The following is a 20,280-nucleotide window of genomic DNA, read 5'->3' as shown; positions in this document are numbered from 1 at the left end:
TTCCCTCTGGCAATCATCAGTTCTCTGTATTTATGGGTCTGTTTCTGCTGGCTGTTTGTTTTTAGATACCACATATAAATGAAATCATATGATATTTATTTTTCTCTGACTTATTTTCACTTAGCATAATACCTTCAGGGTCTATCCTTGTTGTTGCAAATGGCAAAAATCTCATTCTTTTTTATGATTGAGTAATATTTCATTAAATTCCACATATATATACACACATCATCTTTTATCCATTCATCTATTGGTGGACATTTTGATTGTTTCCATAACTTGGCTATTGTAAATAATGCTGCAGTGAACATGGGAGTATTTATATCTTTTTTGGTGTGGGGTGTGTATGTGTGTATATCTTTTTATTATTCTCTTTGGGTAACTAACCAGTACTGGAATTACTGAATCATATGGTATTTCTATTTTTTTTTTTAAGATTTATTTATTTATTTGACAGCGATCGCAAGTAGGCAGAGAGGCAGGCAGAAAGAGAGGAGGAAGCAGGCTCCCTGCTGAGCAGAGAGCCCGATGCGGGGCTCAATCCCAGGACTCTGGGATCATGACCTGAGCTGAAGGCAGAGGCTTAACCCACTGAGCCACCCAGGCGCCCCGGTATTTCTATTTTTAATTTTTTGAGGAAACTTACATACTGTTTTCCACAGTGGCTGCACCGATTTGCATTCCTAACAACAGTGCATGAGGGTTCCTTTTTCTCTACATCCTCACCAACACTTAATTCATTTTTTTGAACACTTAATTCTTTTTGATTTTAGACATTCTGACAGATGTGAGGTGCTGTCCCATTGTGGGTTTTTTATTTTATTTATTTTTATTTTTATTTTTATTTTTTCTAAAGATTTTTATTTATTTATTTGACAGAGAGACAGATCACCATTAGGCAGAGAGGCAGGCAGAGAGAGAGAGGGAAGCAGGCTCCCCGCTGAGCAGAGCCTGATGTGGTATTCGATTCCAGGACCCCGGGATCATGACCTGAGCCGAAGGCAGAGGCTTTAATCCACTGAGACACCCAGGCACCCACATTGTGGGTTTTTTAAAATTTAATTTAACTTAAGATTTTATTTATTTATTTGACAGAGAGAGAGACAGCAAAAGAGGGAACACAAGGAGGGAGTGGGAGAGGGAGAAGCAGACTTACCACTGAGTAGGCAGCCAGATGCAGGGCTTGATCCCAGGACCCTGAGATCATGACCTGAGCTGAAGGCAGATGCTTAACGACTGAGCCACCTAGGCCCCCCTCCCCTTTCTTTTTTTATTTTAGAGAGAAGGAGAGACAGCAGGGAAAGGGGCAGAGGAAGAGAGAATCTCCAGCAGACTCCCTGCTGAGCACATAGTCAGTGTGGGGGTTGATCATGACATGAGCTGAAATAAAAAGCCAGATGCTTAACTGACTGTGCCCCCCAGGCACCCCTCATTGTGGATTTTTTTAAAGATTATTTATTTATTTGAGAGAGAGAGAGAGAGAGAGAGAGAGAACATGCACAAGAGGGAAAAGCAGACTCTCCGTTGAACAGGGATCCTGATGCAGGGCTCGATCCCAGTACTCTGGGATCATGACCTGAGCCAAAGGCAGATACTTACCGACTGAGCCACTGAGGCACCCCCTAATTGTGGTTTTTGATTTTCATTTCTTTGCTGGTTAGTAATGTTGAGACTCTTTTCATCTGTTATGTCACCTTTGGAAAAATGTCTGTTTAGTTCTCTGCCCATCTTTAAATTGTGTATTTGGTTTTTTGGTGTTGAGTTGTATAACTTCATATTTTGTATATATATATATATATTTTAAATTTTTGTTTGTTTATTTGTCAGAGAGAGAGCACAAGCAAGGGGAGTGGCAGCCAGGAGAAGTAGGCTCCCCACTGACCAAGGAGCCCGATGTGGGACTCCATTCCAGGACCCTGGGATAATGACCTGAACCAGAGGCAAGGGCTTAATTGACTGAGCTACCCAGGCATCCCTATATTTTGTATATTAACTCTTTATTGGACATATCATCTGTGAATATCTTCTCTTCAATAGGTTGCCTTATATTTTATTTATAGTTTCCTTTGCTCTGCAAAGGTTTTTATTTCGGGGTAGTTCTGATAGTTTATTTTTGCTTTTATTGCCTTTGCTTGAGGAGACATAGCTAGAAAAACATTTCTAAGGCCAATGTTCATGAGATTATTCCCTGTATTTTCTTCTAGGAGTTTCATGGTTTCAGGTCACACATTTAGGTTTTTAACTCATTTTGAGTTTATTTTTGTGTGTGGTGTAAGACAGTGGTTCACTTTCATTCTTTTGCATGTAGCTGTCCAGTTTTCCCAACACCATTTGTTGAAGAGACTGTCTTTTCCCTGTTTTATATTCTTGCCTCCTTTGTCGTAGATTAATTGACCATTGTAAGTAAGCATAGGTTTACTTCTGGGCTCTCTCTTCTGCCCCATTGATCTGTGTGTCTGTTATTGTGCCAGTACTATACTGTTTTGATTGTTACAACTTTGTAGTATATCTTGAGATCTGGAATTGTGATACCACCAGCTTTTTCTTTCTCAAGATTGCTTTGGCTGTTTTGGGTCTTCTGTGGTTCCATACGAATTTTAATATTATTTGTTCTGGTTCTGTGAAAAATACTATTGGTATTTTCATGGGCTTACATTGAATTTGTGGACTGTTTCTCTTTCTGTCATTTCATTATTAGTGTTGCTGTGTCTAGGACTTCCAGTACTAATTGAATAAAAGAGGCAAAAGTGGACATTCTAGTCTTATTCCTGATCTTAGAGGAAAAGCTCAGTTTTTCACCATTGTATATGATGTTAGCTGAGGGTTTTTCATATATGGCCTTTATTATGTTGAGGTATCTTCCTACTAAGTCCACTTTGTTGAGAGTTTTTATTATAAACATGCTGAATTTTTGTCAAGTGCTTTTCCTGCATCCATTGATTGAGATGATCATATGGTTTTTATTCTTTGTTTTGTTGGTGTGGTATATCATGTTGAGTGATTTGCAAATATTGAACCATCTTAAAATTTGTAAAGACCCTGAATAGCCAAAGCAACCCTGAAAAAGAAAAGCAAATCTAAAAGCATCATGATTCCAGACTTCTGTTACAAAGCTGTAATTACCAAGACAGTATGGTGCTGGCACAAAAACATAGGTCAGTGAACAGAATAGAAAATCCAGAAATGGGCTGTCAACTCTGTGGTCAACTAATCATCCACAAAACAGGAAAGAATATCCAGAGTTGGACGCTTAACCAACTGAACCATCCAGGTACCCTAGGAGAGTATCAGTGAGCTAGACTTCTGGTTCTCTCTCTATTTTTTAAAAAAATTTTAATTATTTATTTGACAGAGACACAGCAAGAGAGGGAACACACGTAGAGGAAGAGGGAGAAGCAGGCTTCCCACCAAGCAGGGAGCCCGATGTGGGGCTTGATCCCCAGGACCTTGGAATCATAACCTGAACCTAAGGCAGACACTTAAGGACTGAGCCACCCAGGCACCCCTAGATTTCTGGTTCTGAGTTTGTACTCCAGACTGCCATCTGGTGACAGAATGTCTTATTTGTGCTGTAATTCTGTTCTGGGGGTGGGGGGCAGTGTAGTATAGTGAAATAGTCACTCTGTCTAGTGGTCGTAAGGTCTGAGGTAAAGCCCTCTTTGGCACAGATTGACTTTGTTATCTTGAATGGGTTACTCTGCATGGGACTTTTTACTGGACGTCAAACTAAGTAGCTTCAAAATCCCCATTAGTGCTAATAAAATTTTGATTTCTGAGCAACATTGTCTTCTACTGGTGTGTGGTTCCTTTTCTTTCCTTGTGCTAAAATGTCAATACCCTCTCAACTTTCTGTAGTTTTTTTAAAGACTTTACTTATTTATTTGAGAGGATGAGAGCACCTGTGAGCATGAGCAATGGGGAGGGGAGCGTAGGGAGAGGGAGAGAGAATCTTCAAGCAGACTCCCTACTGAGCACAGAGCCTGAGGCAGGCTCTATTCCAGGACCCTGAGAGCATGACCTGAGACAAAATCAAGAGTTGGACTCCTAACTGCTGAGCCACCCAAGGGCCCCAGCTTTCTTTGTTTTGATGAGGCTATCTCCTGGTTTTATTTTAAGTGGATTGAATTGGTTGCAGTGGTTCTCATCCATTATTTTTGGATGATAAATTCAGAACTATAAACTAGTGTCTTCCACCCTTGGCCCTGTTGACATTTGGGGCTGGATAATTCTTTGTTGTGGGGACTGTGCTGTGCACTGCAGCATCCCTGGCCTTTGCTCACTAGTGACCAGTTTCACCCTTCAGTTGTGATCATTCAGTTGTGACACATTGCCACATGTCCCACAAAATTGTCACCTGTTGAGAACCACAGCCATAAACAGTGGATTGCCTATAGCAATTATAAAGGGATAATTATTTACCTGTTTTTCTGATAGTCTTATAAAGTACCATGCTATTACCAGCCTGTCCAGTGAATGTTTTGACCTCTAGAGATGACAACGTACCACTGGAACTTGCATGAGTGTATAATAAGAACGCTGGTAATAACATGGTGGTTACTGAGGTGGGTCTGTTTGCATATCACCCCTGTGGGACCATAATAATGATGATTATACCATTTGTGAGTGCCTCATATGTACCAGACACTGTGCCTTGATGAAGTTTGTTTCATTTTGTCTTATACCTATTTTACAGGAGAAATGCTATAAAAGCTGCTCAAGTCTGATGGAATTTTAGTTACCTCTGTCAGGTTTAACAGACTCACATGAACACTTCACATTCCTTTTTTTTTTTTAAAGATTATTTGAGAGAGAGGGAGGGAGGGCACAGGGAGAGGGATAGAGAGAGAGCGAGAGAGAATCTCAAGCAGACTCTGCTGGGTACAGAGTCCAATGTGGGGCTTGATATCATGACCCAAGCCAAAACCAAGAGTCGTTCACCCAACTGACTGAGCCACCTGGGCACCCCACCTCACATAACTTTTTTTTTTTTTTAAAGATTTATTTATTCATTTGAGAGAGAGAGGTTGAGTGGGGGGAGGGGCAGATGGAGAGTATCCAAGCAGGCTCCCCTTTGAGCAGGGAGCCTGACTTGGGGCTTGATCTCATGACCTGTGAGATCATGACCTGAGCTGAAACCAAGAGTCCAACATTTAACCCACTGAGCCACCCATCTGCCCAAGAAATTTTAACTTTATGTAGTATTCTTTTTGTTTTGTTTTAAAATAAAGAACCTAATTCTTCTGAGTTAGAAGTTGTTTGATTGTAAATGTCGAAAATTGCTGAGGGGAACATTTATTTAAAGTTTTTTCATTTTTTAAATTTGGATTATGTTCATTGCTTGTCACTCTTGGTTGCTGGGAGTATCAAATTTTATTTTTAAATCTTAACTGTGATCTTAAGTAATTACTCCAAAGCTAGTTTTCATATCATACTTAGTGACTAAAGACTTGAGTTAAAATATTTAACATCATACTTCATTATTGATTTAGTTAAATTGACTCATGCTGTACTTATATGGGCCTCCTATTTCTTCTGGCCAAGATGACATCAACACAAATAGTTGTCTCAAGACACACCTGAGAAGGGTTAGATAATTATCATGTTAATTGGACTATTGTTTCTTAGTGAGCCTTCCTAGCTTAGCACTTGTTTGATCTGAAGAGCTTCTTCTCAGTTTCCATGTGGCACCATTTCCAAGATGACTTTTTGTGCATGATGATATTAGCCTTGAGTAGTTCATGTATCTGCTTCCTCCTTTATTTTTTTATGTTTGATGTTTTTATTATTTTATTTTTATTTTTATTTATTCATTTATTTATTTACTTGACAGAGAGACACAGCGAGAGAGGGAATACAAGCAGGGGGAGTGGGAGAGGGGAAGCAGGCTTCCTGTGGAGCAGGGAGCCCAATGTGGGGCTTGATCCTAGTACCCTGGGATCATGACCTGAGCCAAAGGCAGATGCTTAATGACTAAGCCACCCAGGTGCCCCATGTTTGATATTTTGAAAAACTCTATTTTAGGGGTGCCTGAGTGGCTCAGTGGGTTAAGCCTCTGCCTTCAGCTCGGGTCGTGATCTCAGGGTTCTGGGATCGAGCCCTGCATCAGGCTCTCTGTTCGGCGGGGAGCCTGCTCACCCACCCCCCAACCCCGCCTGACTCTCTGCCTACATGTTATCTCTCTCTCCCTCTGTCAAATAAATAAATAAAACCTTTAAAAAAATTTAAAAGCTCTATTTTAAAAAACTGAAAGATTTTTCTTTCTTTCTTCCTTTCTTTCTTTCTTTGACAGACAGACAAGTAGGCAGAGAGGCAGGGAGAGAAAGAAGGGGAAGCAGGCTCCCCACTGAGCAGAAAACCTGATGTGGGGCTCGATCCCAGGACCCTGGGATCATGACCTGAGCTGAAGGCAGAGGCTTTAACCCACTGAGCCACCCAGGCACCCCTATTTTAAAAAACCTTTAATTGAAATATATCATAAGTGTTCAAGTTGATAATTTTCACAAACTGAACATACCTGTGTAATCCGACATGTGACCAGTGTCCCAGAAGCCTCCCTCATGCTTACTTCTAATCACTGCTCCCTGACCCCAAGGGAAACCACTATCTTGACAAAAGGCTTAGCTTGATTTTACTTGTTCTTGCACTTTATATAAGTGGGAGGACACAATATTTGCATAAAGCTTCTTTCACTCAACCTTATGTTAGATTCATCCTTATTGAGCCTTGTTCTAGGCTTTTCATTTTGTATATTTCATGTTGTATATTACTTCATTGTGTGAATATATCACAGCATGTCTTTTCACTATTAATGGACATTTGATCATTTCTAGTTTTGGCTATTGTACATCGTATTGCTGTAACATATAAATGCACTTATTTCGGGTATATATCTAATTTATGAATTTTTTTTTTAAGATTTTATTTATTTACTTGACAGAGAGATCACAAGTAGACAGAGAGGCAGGCAGAGAGAGAGGGAAGCAGGCTCCCTGCTGAGCAGAGAGCCTGATGCGGGACTCGATCCCAGGACCCTGAGATCATGACCTGAGCCGAAGGCAGCAGCCTAACCCACTGAGCCACCCAGGCGCCCTAATTTATGAATTTTTATGTCATATTGTCAGTTTCAGTATAGACTGCCATTTTTTGAAGATTTTATTTGTTTAAGAGAGAGTGCACCCATGTGGGAGGAGGGGTAAAGGGGAAAGGAGGGAGAAACCCAAGTGGACTTGTGTTAAATGTGGAATCTGATGCCTGGCTTGATCTTACGACCCTGAGATCAGACCTGAGCCAAACCCAAGAGTTGGATGCTTAACTGATGGCACCACCCAGGTGCCCCTAGACTGCCAGTTTTAAGAAAATGGATGTACCAATTTCTGTTCTCACCAGCAATATATGAGAATTTGGGTTACCCTATAAGTTCTGTAACACTTGGTATTTTCCATCTTTTTCATTTTAGCCATTCTGGTGGATATGTAGTGATAGCTCAGAAAATCTGTGACAAAAATCAGCTGTGGATTTGGGGCATCTTGAGCCTGTAATCTGTCACACTTAACTCATGTACCCACCAAAGCCTTGATTATCTTCCCTGATTATAGTCCTTCTTCTTAGGCCAAGTGTGATCTTCAGTCTGCATTCAAAATTAGCAAATGCACCCCGAGAAGAAGACTGGAGATGGTTGTCAAGCCCACCCCAGAGGGCTTGACTGTCTCTGGATTTGCGTTCATCCAATCCTCATTTCTTCTACAACTCTCCAATATCTTTGAAAATGTGATTTTCTAATTCATCATGGCCTTTTCTGTTTATTGAAGCTGAATGTGGTTGCCATGACCTATTATTAACCATTCAGAAATGGAAGTTGTCAGAGATTCTTGGGGTTTTCTGTGTACATGTTAGGGAGGAAAATTTTTCTTCTATCCTTCAGAGGTTCTTCTAGCTGGTCTAAGAATTGACATGAGACAGAGTAACAGAAAATAAAATTTTAATTTTGTGTATATAGGAACCATACACAGATGAGAGAGAGGTTCAAAGACAGAAAGGTGAAATTGCCATCCTGAGCTAAGGAGTGGGTTGAGGCCTGGGGCCTCAAAGGGGAGCAGGGCAGTTTACAGGGCGGTAAGAACAACAGATGTTTGATAACTAAGTGTTTGGCCCCCATACATATGAGTCACTCAGATAAAATTTATCTCTGGTAATAACCCTACTTCTGGGGAAGACCCCCAATTTAGATTCTTTTTTTTTTTTAAAGATTTTATTTATTTATTTGATAGAGATCACAAGTAGGCAGAGAGGCAGGCAGAGAGAGGGGGAAGCAGGCTCCCTGCCAAGCAGAGAGCCCTTATGCGGGGCTTGATCCCAGGACCCTGAGATCATGACCTGAGCCGAAGGCAGAGGCTTAACCCACTGAGCCACCCAGGCGCCCCCCCAATTTAGATTCTTCTAGGTAGTTACAAGAGGGACCATAATTTCTCTAGTGCCTGCATGGTGTCTTTTTTTTTTTTTTTTTTTAAGATTTTATTTATTTATTTGACAGAGATCACAAGTGGGCAGAGAGGCAGGCAGAGACAGAGAGAGGGGGAAGCAGGCTCCCCGCTGAGCAGAGAGCCTGATGCGGGGCTCCACCCCAGGACCCTAGGATCATGACCTGAGCTGAAGGCAGAGGCTTTCACCCACTGAGCCACCCAGGCACCCCGAGCCTGCAGGGTCTTAATTGCCTTCAGCTCAAAATAGTCCACATGCCAAAGTGGCACAATTTGGGGACACTTGCCCAGAACCCCTTCATACACAGTCATGTCTCATGTCACCTACGAATAAGGTGAGTTGCTTTTCCCCTTTCTTTCTCATGTTTTTGTGTTTTCTTTTTCTTGCATTATTGGACTGGTCAGAATCATCAACCCATTGTTGAATAGAAGAGAGGATAATGACATACTATTTGTGGGGAAGGGGGTTGTGGGTGTCTGCATTATTTTACCATTGCGTATGATGATTGCTGTAGTTTTTATGAATATTTTTTCAGATGAAGGAATTTTCTTCTAGTTTGCAGACTTAAAATAAATTGTTGAGTTTAGTTAACTTTTTTCTGCATCTACTCAGATGATTGTTATTTTTCTCCTTTTTGTTTGTTCATGTGGCTTACTCTATGTTTCTGAAAAATAAAAATTAAATAAATTAGCTCTACTGATCTACTGTAGTCATTATTATTGTATTCCCTTTCATGCATGAAACAATTGTACACTCTTCTCTCCCTTTGAACTTGCCACACATTTAATCCTGCCATACGTTTTCCTTTTTATTTTTTCATTATCTAAGTATCATGAGATAGTATGGTTCTCCTCTCAGGAGTCTGGCAGATTAGAAGCATTCTTCCAGGCTCCTTCCACTACCTATCTCTATTTTCTATGGGGAGAAAGGAGTAAAAGAACTGGAGCATTTATTTTGACCTATTTTAATTTTTGTTTCCTTGTTTTTGTTATGTGGGATTGTAAGGCAGGGGAATTGGGTCAAGGAAGGGCTGTGGGAGCTGAGGAAGAAAGCCATATATGATTTTCTTAAGTACCACCTTCTGCTCCTCCCCTTCCCACGCTTCCTTTTTCTCTGTAGTTGCAGCTCTGCCGTGAATCAATTGTGTAAATGCCGTTGGGCAAGTCACTTAATCACTGAGCTTTTGTTTCCTCTTCTGGGGTTGAGGAGAATGACCATCAACAGCTGCTGTGACCTGTCACTTAGGGAGAATGGGAGAATTAAATGAGCAGTTTATAAAGCATAGGACACTTTAAAAATGAGAGTAATTGTTAGTCTTGGTTTTGTACTGTGGCATCTTAAATTTTCTAACAGCCTGAAGGCTACCTATAGGAGAAGGAAGAAGGTGTGAAACACCTTCAGAACCCAAACTACAACTGTAAGAAAACCATAGTTAAGTAACTGTGTGGCAAGAGGTATAAAATGAAGGTTTTTCTAGTTTGCTTCAACCTCCATAAGGCCCCTATGAAGTGTTTCATGTTAAGCTTGTCACTTTTGAAATGAATAGCCAGTGATATGTAGTCACCAAAGCTAAAAATTTGCAAAAGCACTTATCTCTAAAATGCTGCTATAGGATTCCTTTATTTATTTTTCAAAATTTTATTTATTTCAGAGAGAGAGAGAGAGAGAGCGCGCACACACCACCACAGGGGGAGGGGCAGAGGGAGAGAGAATCTCGAGCAGACAGGGCACTGACTGGGGAGCTGATGCCACAGGGCTCCATCTCACAACTTTGAAATCATGACCTGAGCTGAAATCAAGAGTCAGATGCTTAACCACCCAGGTGCTGCTGTAGGAGTCCTTTAACTTGCAACCACCCTTATTCATTTAAAGTTCATTTTTTCATGGTAAACTTCTTTCCATAGGCTGCAAAGTTAGAACAGCTGACATTCTGCTTGGAACAAAGAAAGGCAAACATCTCATCACAGGAAAATAAGATTTAATTGACAAGATTTTAGTTTATACCCACCTTTGTGATCTAGCTGGTGTATAAAGTGAGGTGTACTGGTCCGTATAACTGAAGAGCCATGGGTATTTGCTTCCCTGAGAGATGTTGTGATTTTTTAGGTCAAATAACATGAATAGTATTTGAGAATATGTGATCTTATACTGAAGCATCCTAGAGCTCATACCACTACTACCTTGATATTCTCTCTTACCTCTGTCTTCCTCATGGAGGAAAGGACGTTTATTGTGTGGTTCTGATTTCAGGCATTTTTCTCTCTGGCTGCCTCCCCCACATTTAGGAACGTGGTAGGCAAGCTCAGCTTCTGCCCATGGTTTTAGGAGTGGGTGGGTGGATTCCACAGAAGGGAGGTTTTGATTTATAATTTTGCTATTAGCATGGTCACTCACCTGTTCAGGTTTATAGGTCATGCATTTAGAAATTAGAAATAGATGAGGTCTACCTTTATATGTCTGGGGCTATGGGGGTGGGTAAAGAGCAAACGCAAAGTAAAATTTCTCAATCTCCTGTTACATAGGCTGGGAGACACCTTTTAAAGAGATAGGAGAGGGGCACCTGGGTGGCTCAGTGGGTTAAGCCTCTGCCTTCGGCTCAGGTCATGATCTCAGGGTCCTGGGATGAGCCCTGCATTGGGCTCTCTGCTCGGTGGGGAGCCTGCTTTCCCCTGTCTCTCTGCCTGCCTCTCTGCCTACTTGTGATCTCTCTCTCTCTGTCAAATAAATAAATAAAATCTTTACAAAAAAAGGGAAAAAAAGACTGCAGAAGGTCATTTGAATAAAAGATTATTTGCATAAAAAATTTCCTCTTGGTATGGGAATTTGGAAATGACCTGTGTGGGAATTTGATTTTGCACACCTGCAGTTTAGGTCTTTACTTGTCTAGATAAAAATTAATGATCTTTCAGGGAGTGTTCTGGTTGTAGTTCTATTAACTCCAAGCTCTTGTTTTTCTCCTTTATGCCTCCTCTTTTTTTTCTCACCACCAGTCCTTTGCTCAGGTATGTCCTTCCTTTTATTTGGCATGCTTCCACTTCCTCTTTCCCCTCTCTCCCCTCTTAGACAGAGTTTTGCCCCCATTTCGTTACTCCCCCTTCCTCATTTCATTATTCTCGTAGTGCCCCGGGAACAACTTTGTCACCACACTTAAAAGATAATGACCTGTTTTCCCTTCACTAGTCCTGGTTCCTTCAGAGCAAGGGCTCTGGGGCACGCATCTTTATAGCTAACATATGTGATGTAGTGTCTGCACCTTAATAGGCCTCTTTTTTTTTTCTTTAAGATTTTATTTATTTATTTGACAGATCACAAGTAGGCAGAGAGGCAGGCAGAGAGAGAGGGAAGCAGGCTCCCCACTGAGCAGACAGCCCGATGATGCGGGGCGCGATCCCAGGACGCTGAGATCATAACCTGAGCCAAAGGTAGAGGCTTAACCCACTGAGCCACCCAGGCGCCCCTTTAATAGACGTCTTTAAATATTCCTTTGGCTCTGGGGGAGCTGGGGTGGACACAGGACTGGAAGTTAAGAGTTGAGTTCTAATTGTAACCTTTTGCTGTATGATCCTGGACAAGCAATTTAAATTCCTTGACCTTCAGTTTCCATATAAGTAAGATGAGACTAGCCCACTTAGGGAGCTTGTTCAAATGCAGATTCTGGCTCAGTGGGTATCTCAGTGGTTTCTGATATTTTGCATTATTAACCAGCTCTCTGGAATGACCAGTGCTGCCAGTCCCCATACTGCAAACGACCAGATAATCTGTGATGACTCTTCCAGCTTTTACCTAATGTGATTTTAGGCATTGTTTTAAATTCTGAACGGAACTACAAAATACGCTGTAATTACTCGATCTCTCTCCAGTTTATCAGAATGCTGAACACTGACAATGTTGTGCTTTACGAAGTTTCCAATGTATGATAAGGTTGCTAAAATGGAAAGTAGTTTTATTGCTCCTAAGATTTTGACTTAGGTTAAAAATATCAAATAAGTGTCTGGGAAAGCATTTGAGTTAGCATCAGCCTGTCATCTGAAAGTCAGAATTACTCCTGAAGGCTTTATGCTAATGAGGGAGCTGGGATATGATCTCATGAGTATAAATACAGAGACAGACAAGCTGTTGATGAATTCATCATCAGAGGAGTTCCCGATCATTTCCTTCAGTTCTCCAGAAGGTGAGAATCGGATTGTTGTTGGATGTGCTGATATAGCTAGGCTGCAGGGATCCAGACTATGCCTACTGAATATAGATTGCTGGGGATGGGTCTCGTTCGAAGATGTTGCTACTGTTTCTTTCGGCTTTTACTTCCTCAAGAAGTCATGATATTTGATTTGGTAGCATTGCCAGCATAGAAATTTATAGTTGTCCTTGATCTCTTATACAAATGTCTAAAAGTAGTTGGACTAATTTTTATATTTGACTTAGAGAATAAATTCATCTCCTTGTAGTCAGCCGCAGCAAGGATATCAATCAGGCATGCCTTCACTATCTCAATGAGTTCTGTACATGACTGTGATGAACTGTGATGGCACATATTTTTTTTTCCTTTGAAAAAATGGAAATCTGGATAAGGGGAATGTAGCCTGTAGTGGAAGGTGGTTATCTTCTAATGAATTTTTCACCTCCCACAGAATAAGACCATTCGTCCTAGGAAAGTAAGCTGTGTTTCATTTCCCCACCACAGCTGGGGGTTGGACAGACTTTTTAGAGCTCCATTGTCATTGTCATTACATTTTAGTCATTTGTAGCCCTTGGTTCTCCTAGGCCAGACTAACTGGGGCGAGCACAGTAGAGGGAGTTAGGTGAAAGCAATGGCATATTGAAATAAAAAATAGTCTTTGGTTTTTCCTCCCGCTTGGTGAAACCCATAAGAATCCCCCCCGCCCACCCAGTAGAGCCTTATAGGAAGGAGCATAGGCTCTTCTCTGTGGTACACACTGAGCTTTCCTATTTTCTTTTAATGCTGCTCTTCTTCTTGGGGGTCTTAATGGAGGTTGCCTCGTGGTTTATTTAATCTTAACCCAGATTAAAGTCCTTGAAATCAGCTACGTACTGAAGGCATTTGTTGTAGTGGAAACAGATTGTCCTTTGGGAAATGTCTTAGCCAGGATTGTTATCTTTGTGCCCCTCTTTGGGGGCTCAGGTAGATCATTTTCTGTTACCCTGAGATTTTTTTTTTTTTTAACCGCAAAACACCTTTTCTAAGACTTTGCACTCAGATATTTTCATCTGTCTTGAGCATCGAACTTCAGTGGCTTGTGACTAATGAAATAGAAAGGAGCTGTTAATAATACCTTATAACTTCCAAATTGCTTTTGAATTTTCCAGTGGTGATCTTATATTCCAAAAATGTTAGCATTATATTTTATGCTTTATTTTTCAAAAAATAGTTTTACTATAAATAGGGCATGACTATTAGCACTATCTATATAAAGTACTATGTGATTTTTAAAAAACCAGTATTATATTTTTGGTATGACTTATACTATTTTAAAATTCTGAAGAGTCTTCCCAAAAGGAGATCTAGACGACATCTAGACGACAGTTTTTTTTTTTTAAGATTTTATTTATCTGAGAGAGAGGGAGAGTGAGACAGAGAGAGAGAGAGAGAGATCACAAGCAGGGAGAGGAGCAGAGGGAGAAACAGACTCCCCGCAGAGAAGGGAGCCCTATCCCTGGACCCTGAGATCATGACCTGAGCCAAAGGCAGACACTTAACTAATGAGCCACCCAGGTGCCTAGATGACAGTCTTAATAGGAGCAGACCTCTTTGTTTTATCAGTTGTTACTCAGAAGAATAGTTAGACAATTTCAGAGAGGAAGGTATTGTGATAAAAGCAAGCCAGATTTTTTCCCTCCCCAATTTCCAGGTATTTTAATGCAAAAAATAAAGGTTTTATTGAAGATAATAGTAATGCCTATTTATGCCCCTTCTGATTTATCTTTAAATCTGAACATCTGTCAGTCTTTAAGGAGCAGACAGATCTACTTCTTTTGTCTTTCAGGTAAGAAGAAAATATGCTAGCATAGGGTCATTTTTCCTCTCTAATGTCAGATGTTTTGGGCTTTACCTGATTATTAGCCTATTGATAATAACAGGCTCATTTTTGTCTCTTAGATGATTCCCAACATAGACCAAAAAAGCATCTACTCTTTGTTTCAAAAACATGCATAATCCCAGACTCTGGAACATCCCTTCCCTGTGCTAATACCAGATAATACTCCTACAGAATTCTGTGTGTTAACAGCCTCTTCCCATCTTAGTAATTCAGCTTTCCTAGAGAGGACAGGAGAGGACTGCTTCACCAGATTATAAAAATTACTTGGGATCCTTCCCACTTTTTGTTTGTATGTCCTTCCTTCTTTCCTTCCTTCCTCCCTTTCTTACCTTTCTTTCTTTCTTTCCTTTTTTTTTTGCTTTCATAGTGTAACCCAGGTCTCTTATTTGTATCAGGACTTAACAGGTTTTTTTTCTCATGGGGGGTTGTCCTCTATGTTATGAGCATGTGCGTATCAGACGTGTGAGTTCTAGCTCTGTCCTGTCTTTGAATATCATCAGGTTGAGCAATGTTTTGGTTGGTCCAATAATAATCTTTACACAATCTCTCATCTTACTTTAGTAAATATTTCTGAAATATGTGGAAAGCAGTTATTGGTAATTAAGAATCCATTCTAGGTCAGCACAGCTGACCAGCTATCCTGTCTCAAATCCTTATCCCAGATGCTCTCCTTGATTAAATAGGGCTCCACAAAAACAATATTGTTAGCATTTCTCTAACAAAAGAATGAGGGGTAAGAGGGAAGAGAGGAATGATTATACTCTGTTGATGAGCTATAAAAAAAATTCCTCCAGTTATTTTTTTATCTGATGATATGTGGGTTTGCTTGATACTATTCTTTATTCGTTAAAAAAAATTAAGCCACAATGCAACAATTAAAACTTTTTTTTCTTTTCAGTTTCCAAGAGAAGACTTACAGCAAGATGAATAATCCAGCTATCAAGAGACTAGGAAATCACATTATCAAATCTCCCGAAGACAAGCGAGAATACCGTGGGCTAGAGCTGGCCAATGGTATCAAAGTACTTCTCATCAGTGATCCGACCACGGATAAGTCATCAGCAGCACTTGATGTGCACATAGGTACAGTTTAAAATTGTGAATTAAGCTTGGTTCTGTTTTCTTCATCTAATATTGACATTTATTAGAACTCTCCATATATGTGCAAATGAAGACCTCCTAGTTACCGGTTTGATGTACCTTACTTCGTGCAGTAGCCCTGTACAGCTATTGACAATCTATATTCATCAAAATCAAATAATCTTACATTTATTTACCAAGACATTTTGTCAGGTTCTCAGTTAAGGTGACCTAGTGGTAAGGAAATCAATTCCCATCCTTTACAGTAGCAATGGTAATGCTTTCACTTTTGTATACTTTTGGTACACTAGGGAATACCATGTTTTCTAGATTCTTGTGTGCACATTTCCTTTTAATTTAATGTAGCTTTCATCGGGTTGTTTCTCACCTATCTGTACATAGGTGTGTTTCTTTTTTTCCTCTTTGAAAAGCTTTTATTTAACTCAATAGCGTTTTAAAATTGAAGAAATAAGGTAATAACCATCATGTATTGAACAAATAATTATTGCCAAGTATGACATAGTGCACTTTGCAGCTCTCATTTGATTTGTGTTCGCACAGCTCTCTAGATTAGGTATGTATAGAAAAAGCAACTGAGGCCAGATAAAGTATTGTGCTCACAATTTCGCAGAGCTGGTAACCCTCAATCTATGCTCTTACCACTACACTGTATTATCTCCTGCAATAAGATGCCTGAACTAGAAAGTTCTAGCTCTTATAAAAGAGTCAGTTCAACTCTTTCTTTCCCTCCAGTGATGTGTGAGGAAACTAATGTCCAGAGAGACTGAGTAATCTGTCCCAAGTTACCGACTAATTACTATCAGAAGCTGAGGCTAGAATCTACACAATACCATTTTAGAGCAGACTGTGCCTAACTTTCTCTGGCTCTATGGTTGGAGTTGTCATGTTAACGGAAGTTCCAGATCATTTGCAATCCATCTGTATTTTATAACTTTCAACATAAAAAAAGATGTGTTTTTTTCTTCTCTTTCAGGTTCATTGTCAGATCCTCCAAATATTGCTGGCTTAAGTCATTTTTGTGAACATATGCTATTTTTGGGAACAAAGAAATACCCTAAAGAAAATGAATACAGCCAGTTTCTCAGTGAGCATGCAGGAAGTTCAAATGCCTTTACTAGTGGAGAACATACCAATTACTATTTTGATGTTTCCCACGAACACCTAGAGGGTGCCCTGGACAGGTAATGCCAAATACCCTATGAATTATCCAGTTTTGTGTACTTTATTACATTAATAGTAGTAACAGTTACTGTTTTTACAAAGATGTCTCCACAGCTTTATAGCTTAACAAAAAGTATTTTAACTAGTATTTTCCCCTATGTTTTATAAAAAAGAAGAAAAATAATGGGTGATATTACGTATTTACCTTGTGGTAGAGGGAAAATAATGGCATGACTTTAAGCCAGTCTTCAGCCCTACATAATATTTTACTGACTTACAGAATTCTCACCAGCTCTTCCCGTTCTTACTGGTATTCCATATGAAGCATGTCATGAAGAATAAACTGTAATAGTGTCATGGATTTCTTTTCAAACGTGCTCCTATTCCAGAATGCTAGAACTTAAACATTCTGTTCTCCTTTAGTTACTCTAGTCTCAGGGATACTTAGTGCATATGGAATTTTTTTTTTTTTAATTGGAGTATAGTTGACATTGTAGCAGTTTCAGGTATACAACATCATGATTCAATATTTGTGTACATTACAAAATGATCACCATTGGAGGTCTAGTTACCATCTGTCATCATACAAAATTACAAAAAAATTTTTTTTCTTATGATGAGAACTTTTAGGATTTACCCTTCTGCAGCGTTCAAGTTTGCAATGCTATATTATTGACTATAGTTACCATGCTGCATGTTATAGCCCCATGACATTTACAACTGGAAGTTTGTATCTCTTTACTCCTTTTACTCACTTCCTAAATCCCCTTTCTTTTGACAACTGCCAGTCTGTTCTCTGTATTTATGAGTTTTGTTTTTCACATTCTACAAAACGTGAGATCATATTTGTCTTTCTCTGTCTGACCTATTTCTTTTCTTTTCTTTTTTTTTTTTTTAAAGATTTTATTTATTTATTTGACAGAGAGAGAGAAATCACAAGTAGGCAGAGAGGCAGGCAGAGAGAGGAGGAAGCAGGCCTCCCACCGAGTAGAGAGCCTGATGCGGGGCTCGATCCCAGGACCCTGAGATCATGACCTGAGCCGAAGGCAGAGGCTTTAACCCACTGAGCCATTAATAATTTAATAATTAATATTAAAATTTTAAATTCTCTTTAATATTTTATAAAAGCCCATAATTGTGTCTTTGTCAAACTAGTATGTTGTAGGATTTTCATTCCATTATTCTTTCCCCACTAGTTAAAGGTGGTTTGTTTTTCTCCATAAGAAGAAAAGTTATTCAAGTAGAGCCTTTAAAAAAGTGGGTCACTTGAAGTGCCTGGGTGGCTCAGTTGGTTAAGTGTTCGACTTTTTTTTTTTTTTTAAAGATTTTATTTATTTATTTGACAGAGATCACAAGTAGGCAGAGAGACAGGCAGAGAGAGAGGAAGGGAAGCAGGCTCCCCGCTGAGCAGGGAGCCTGATGCGGGGCTCGATCCCAGGACCCTGGGATCATGACCTGAGCCGAAGGCAGAGGCTTTAACCCACTGAGCCACCCAGGTGCCCCAAGTGTTAGACTCTTGATCTCGGCTTGGGTCTTGATCTCACGGTCGTGAGTTTGAGCCCCATGTTGGACTCCATGCTCAGTGTGGAGACTACTTAAAAAGAAATTAAAAAAAAAGTAGGTCACTTAGTTTGTCCTGAAATGTCTGTGTCTTTGCACCTAAAACTGTAAATTTAAGATTGATTTGCCCAAGAACTGTCACCTGCATTTTCCTTTTTTGGAGAATTAGCCGTACATAGCAAGGATTTTCATGACTTGTCAAATTGCATATTTTAAATAGATTGCTACTGTCTTCTAAGTCTGCCTGACTTTTTGCTGTTGTTGGCTTATAATAAGAAATATAGGGACGCCTGGGTGGCTCAGTTGGTTGGACGACTGCCTTTGGCTCAGGTCATGATCCCGGAGTCCTGGGATCGAGTCCCGCATCAGGCTCCCAGCTCCATGGGGAGGCTGCTTCTCCCTCTGACCTTCTCCTTGCTCATGCTCTCTCTCACTGTCTCTCTCTCAAATAAATAAATAAAATCTTAAAAAAAAAAAAAAAAGAAATATATATTTGGTCTTTCTCCCTATTCCTGGCCAAAACCTCCTAAAACCCTTAGGATTTCCTAAGTGATTGAGAGTGTTAAAGGTGTCTTTGGTATGTTATTGAGGCGACTTTGGGAAGCCCTTAGGTAACCTGATGGGGCGCTGGTTTCCAGTGCAACTAGCCCTATGATTGGAAGGTTGGAACTTTCACTCCTATCCCTAGACCTTCCAGGAGGGGGAGGAGGGGCTGGAGTTCAGTCACCAATGGCCTGTGATTTAATCAGTCATGCTTATGTAATGAAGCGTCCATAAAAAAACCAAGAGGGCAGGGTTTGCAGAACTTCCTAGTTGGTGAAAACCTGGAGCTTGGGGAGAGTGGCTTCCATGCCTTTTTCTGTGTACCTTGTCCTGTGCATTGTTTCCATCTGGCTATTCCTGAATTGTATCCTTTTATCATAAACTGGTAATCTAGTAACTAAAAGGTTTCTCTGAGTCCTGTGAGCTGCTGTAGCAAATTAATTGAACCAGAGGAGGTGGTGGGAACCTCTGACCTGTAGGCTGTTAGTTAGAAGCCCAGGTACAAGGTGAACTTGGGATTGGCATCTGAAGTGTGTCTGTGGAGTATATTTTCACTAATATCTGAGGTAGATTGGTTCCTCTGAATTTACACATGTCCAGTATTTTTCTTCTGTTACTTGGAACTTATTTCTCATTTCTTTTTTCTTGGTAGCAATGGCAGTTTTTTGGTTCAGTAGAATTCATATTTCTTATCTGTTAAGTTTCAAACTTATTTTTTAAAGGCCACTCTTTTAAAATAACAGCTTTCAAATTGTTAATTGTGTTTCACACCCTTAGGTTTGCACAATTTTTCTTGTGCCCTTTATTTGATGAGAGTTGCAAAGACAGAGAGGTGAATGCGGTTGATTCAGAACATGAGAAGAATGTGATGAACGATGCCTGGAGACTCTTTCAGTTGGAAAAAGCTACGGGGAATCCCAAACACCCCTTCAGCAAATTTGGGACAGGTTTGTCAAACATCGGCTTTCATGCATTAGTTCTCTCTGACCTCATTTAAACCCATGGCCTCTTTTCACAGTATTGTATTTTACAGTTCAGGTTAGAGGATTTTAGGACTCCCCATTCCTAGTACCTTGTTTTTTATAAACTGGCAGTCCTGAGAAGATGTTATATTGTTGCTACTCCCTGTTATTGCTTACCATACCCCTACGTTTGTTATCTGTCTGGTCCCTGTGTTGGCACTCATATTTGTGGCTTGTGACCTGAAATGAGGCTGAAGCTTAGTTGTAAGAGATGCATGGAGAAAGTGATGGGTTATTAAGAACAGTGATCAAATATGAAGCAAGTTTGTTGGATAAGAAGATATAAAATGTATTCAGAGTTTAGCAACAGTAAGAATGAAGTCACTCTAACAGGTGACTAGCATTTTAGCTGGTAGTTC

At 40.1% G+C, this 20,280-nt stretch overlaps 1 protein-coding gene across 3 annotated transcripts in view; it reads left to right on the top strand.

Annotated features, from left to right (window-relative positions):
- The window catches only part of LOC111144834 (insulin degrading enzyme), a 109,463-nt gene that overhangs the window by 16,563 nt on the left and 72,620 nt on the right, over positions 1-20,280 (top strand). For all 3 annotated transcript variants that reach the window (XM_022499355.1, XM_022499354.1, XM_022499353.1), the window contains exons 2-4: positions 15,433-15,617; positions 16,609-16,816; positions 19,677-19,846. In XM_022499355.1, coding sequence (XP_022355063.1) covers positions 15,433-15,617; positions 16,609-16,816; positions 19,677-19,846 — 563 coding nt within the window. The remainder of the gene's footprint in view (positions 1-15,432; positions 15,618-16,608; positions 16,817-19,676; positions 19,847-20,280) is intronic.

The sequence above is a fragment of the Enhydra lutris genome, unplaced genomic scaffold (assembly GCF_002288905.1).
Source record: "Enhydra lutris kenyoni isolate GAN:26980312 unplaced genomic scaffold, ASM228890v2 scaffoldscaffold12, whole genome shotgun sequence".
NCBI lineage: Eukaryota > Metazoa > Chordata > Mammalia > Carnivora > Mustelidae > Enhydra > Enhydra lutris.
Note: the sequence above shows the minus strand (reverse complement) of the source record. Positions and strands in the feature narration are given on the sequence as shown.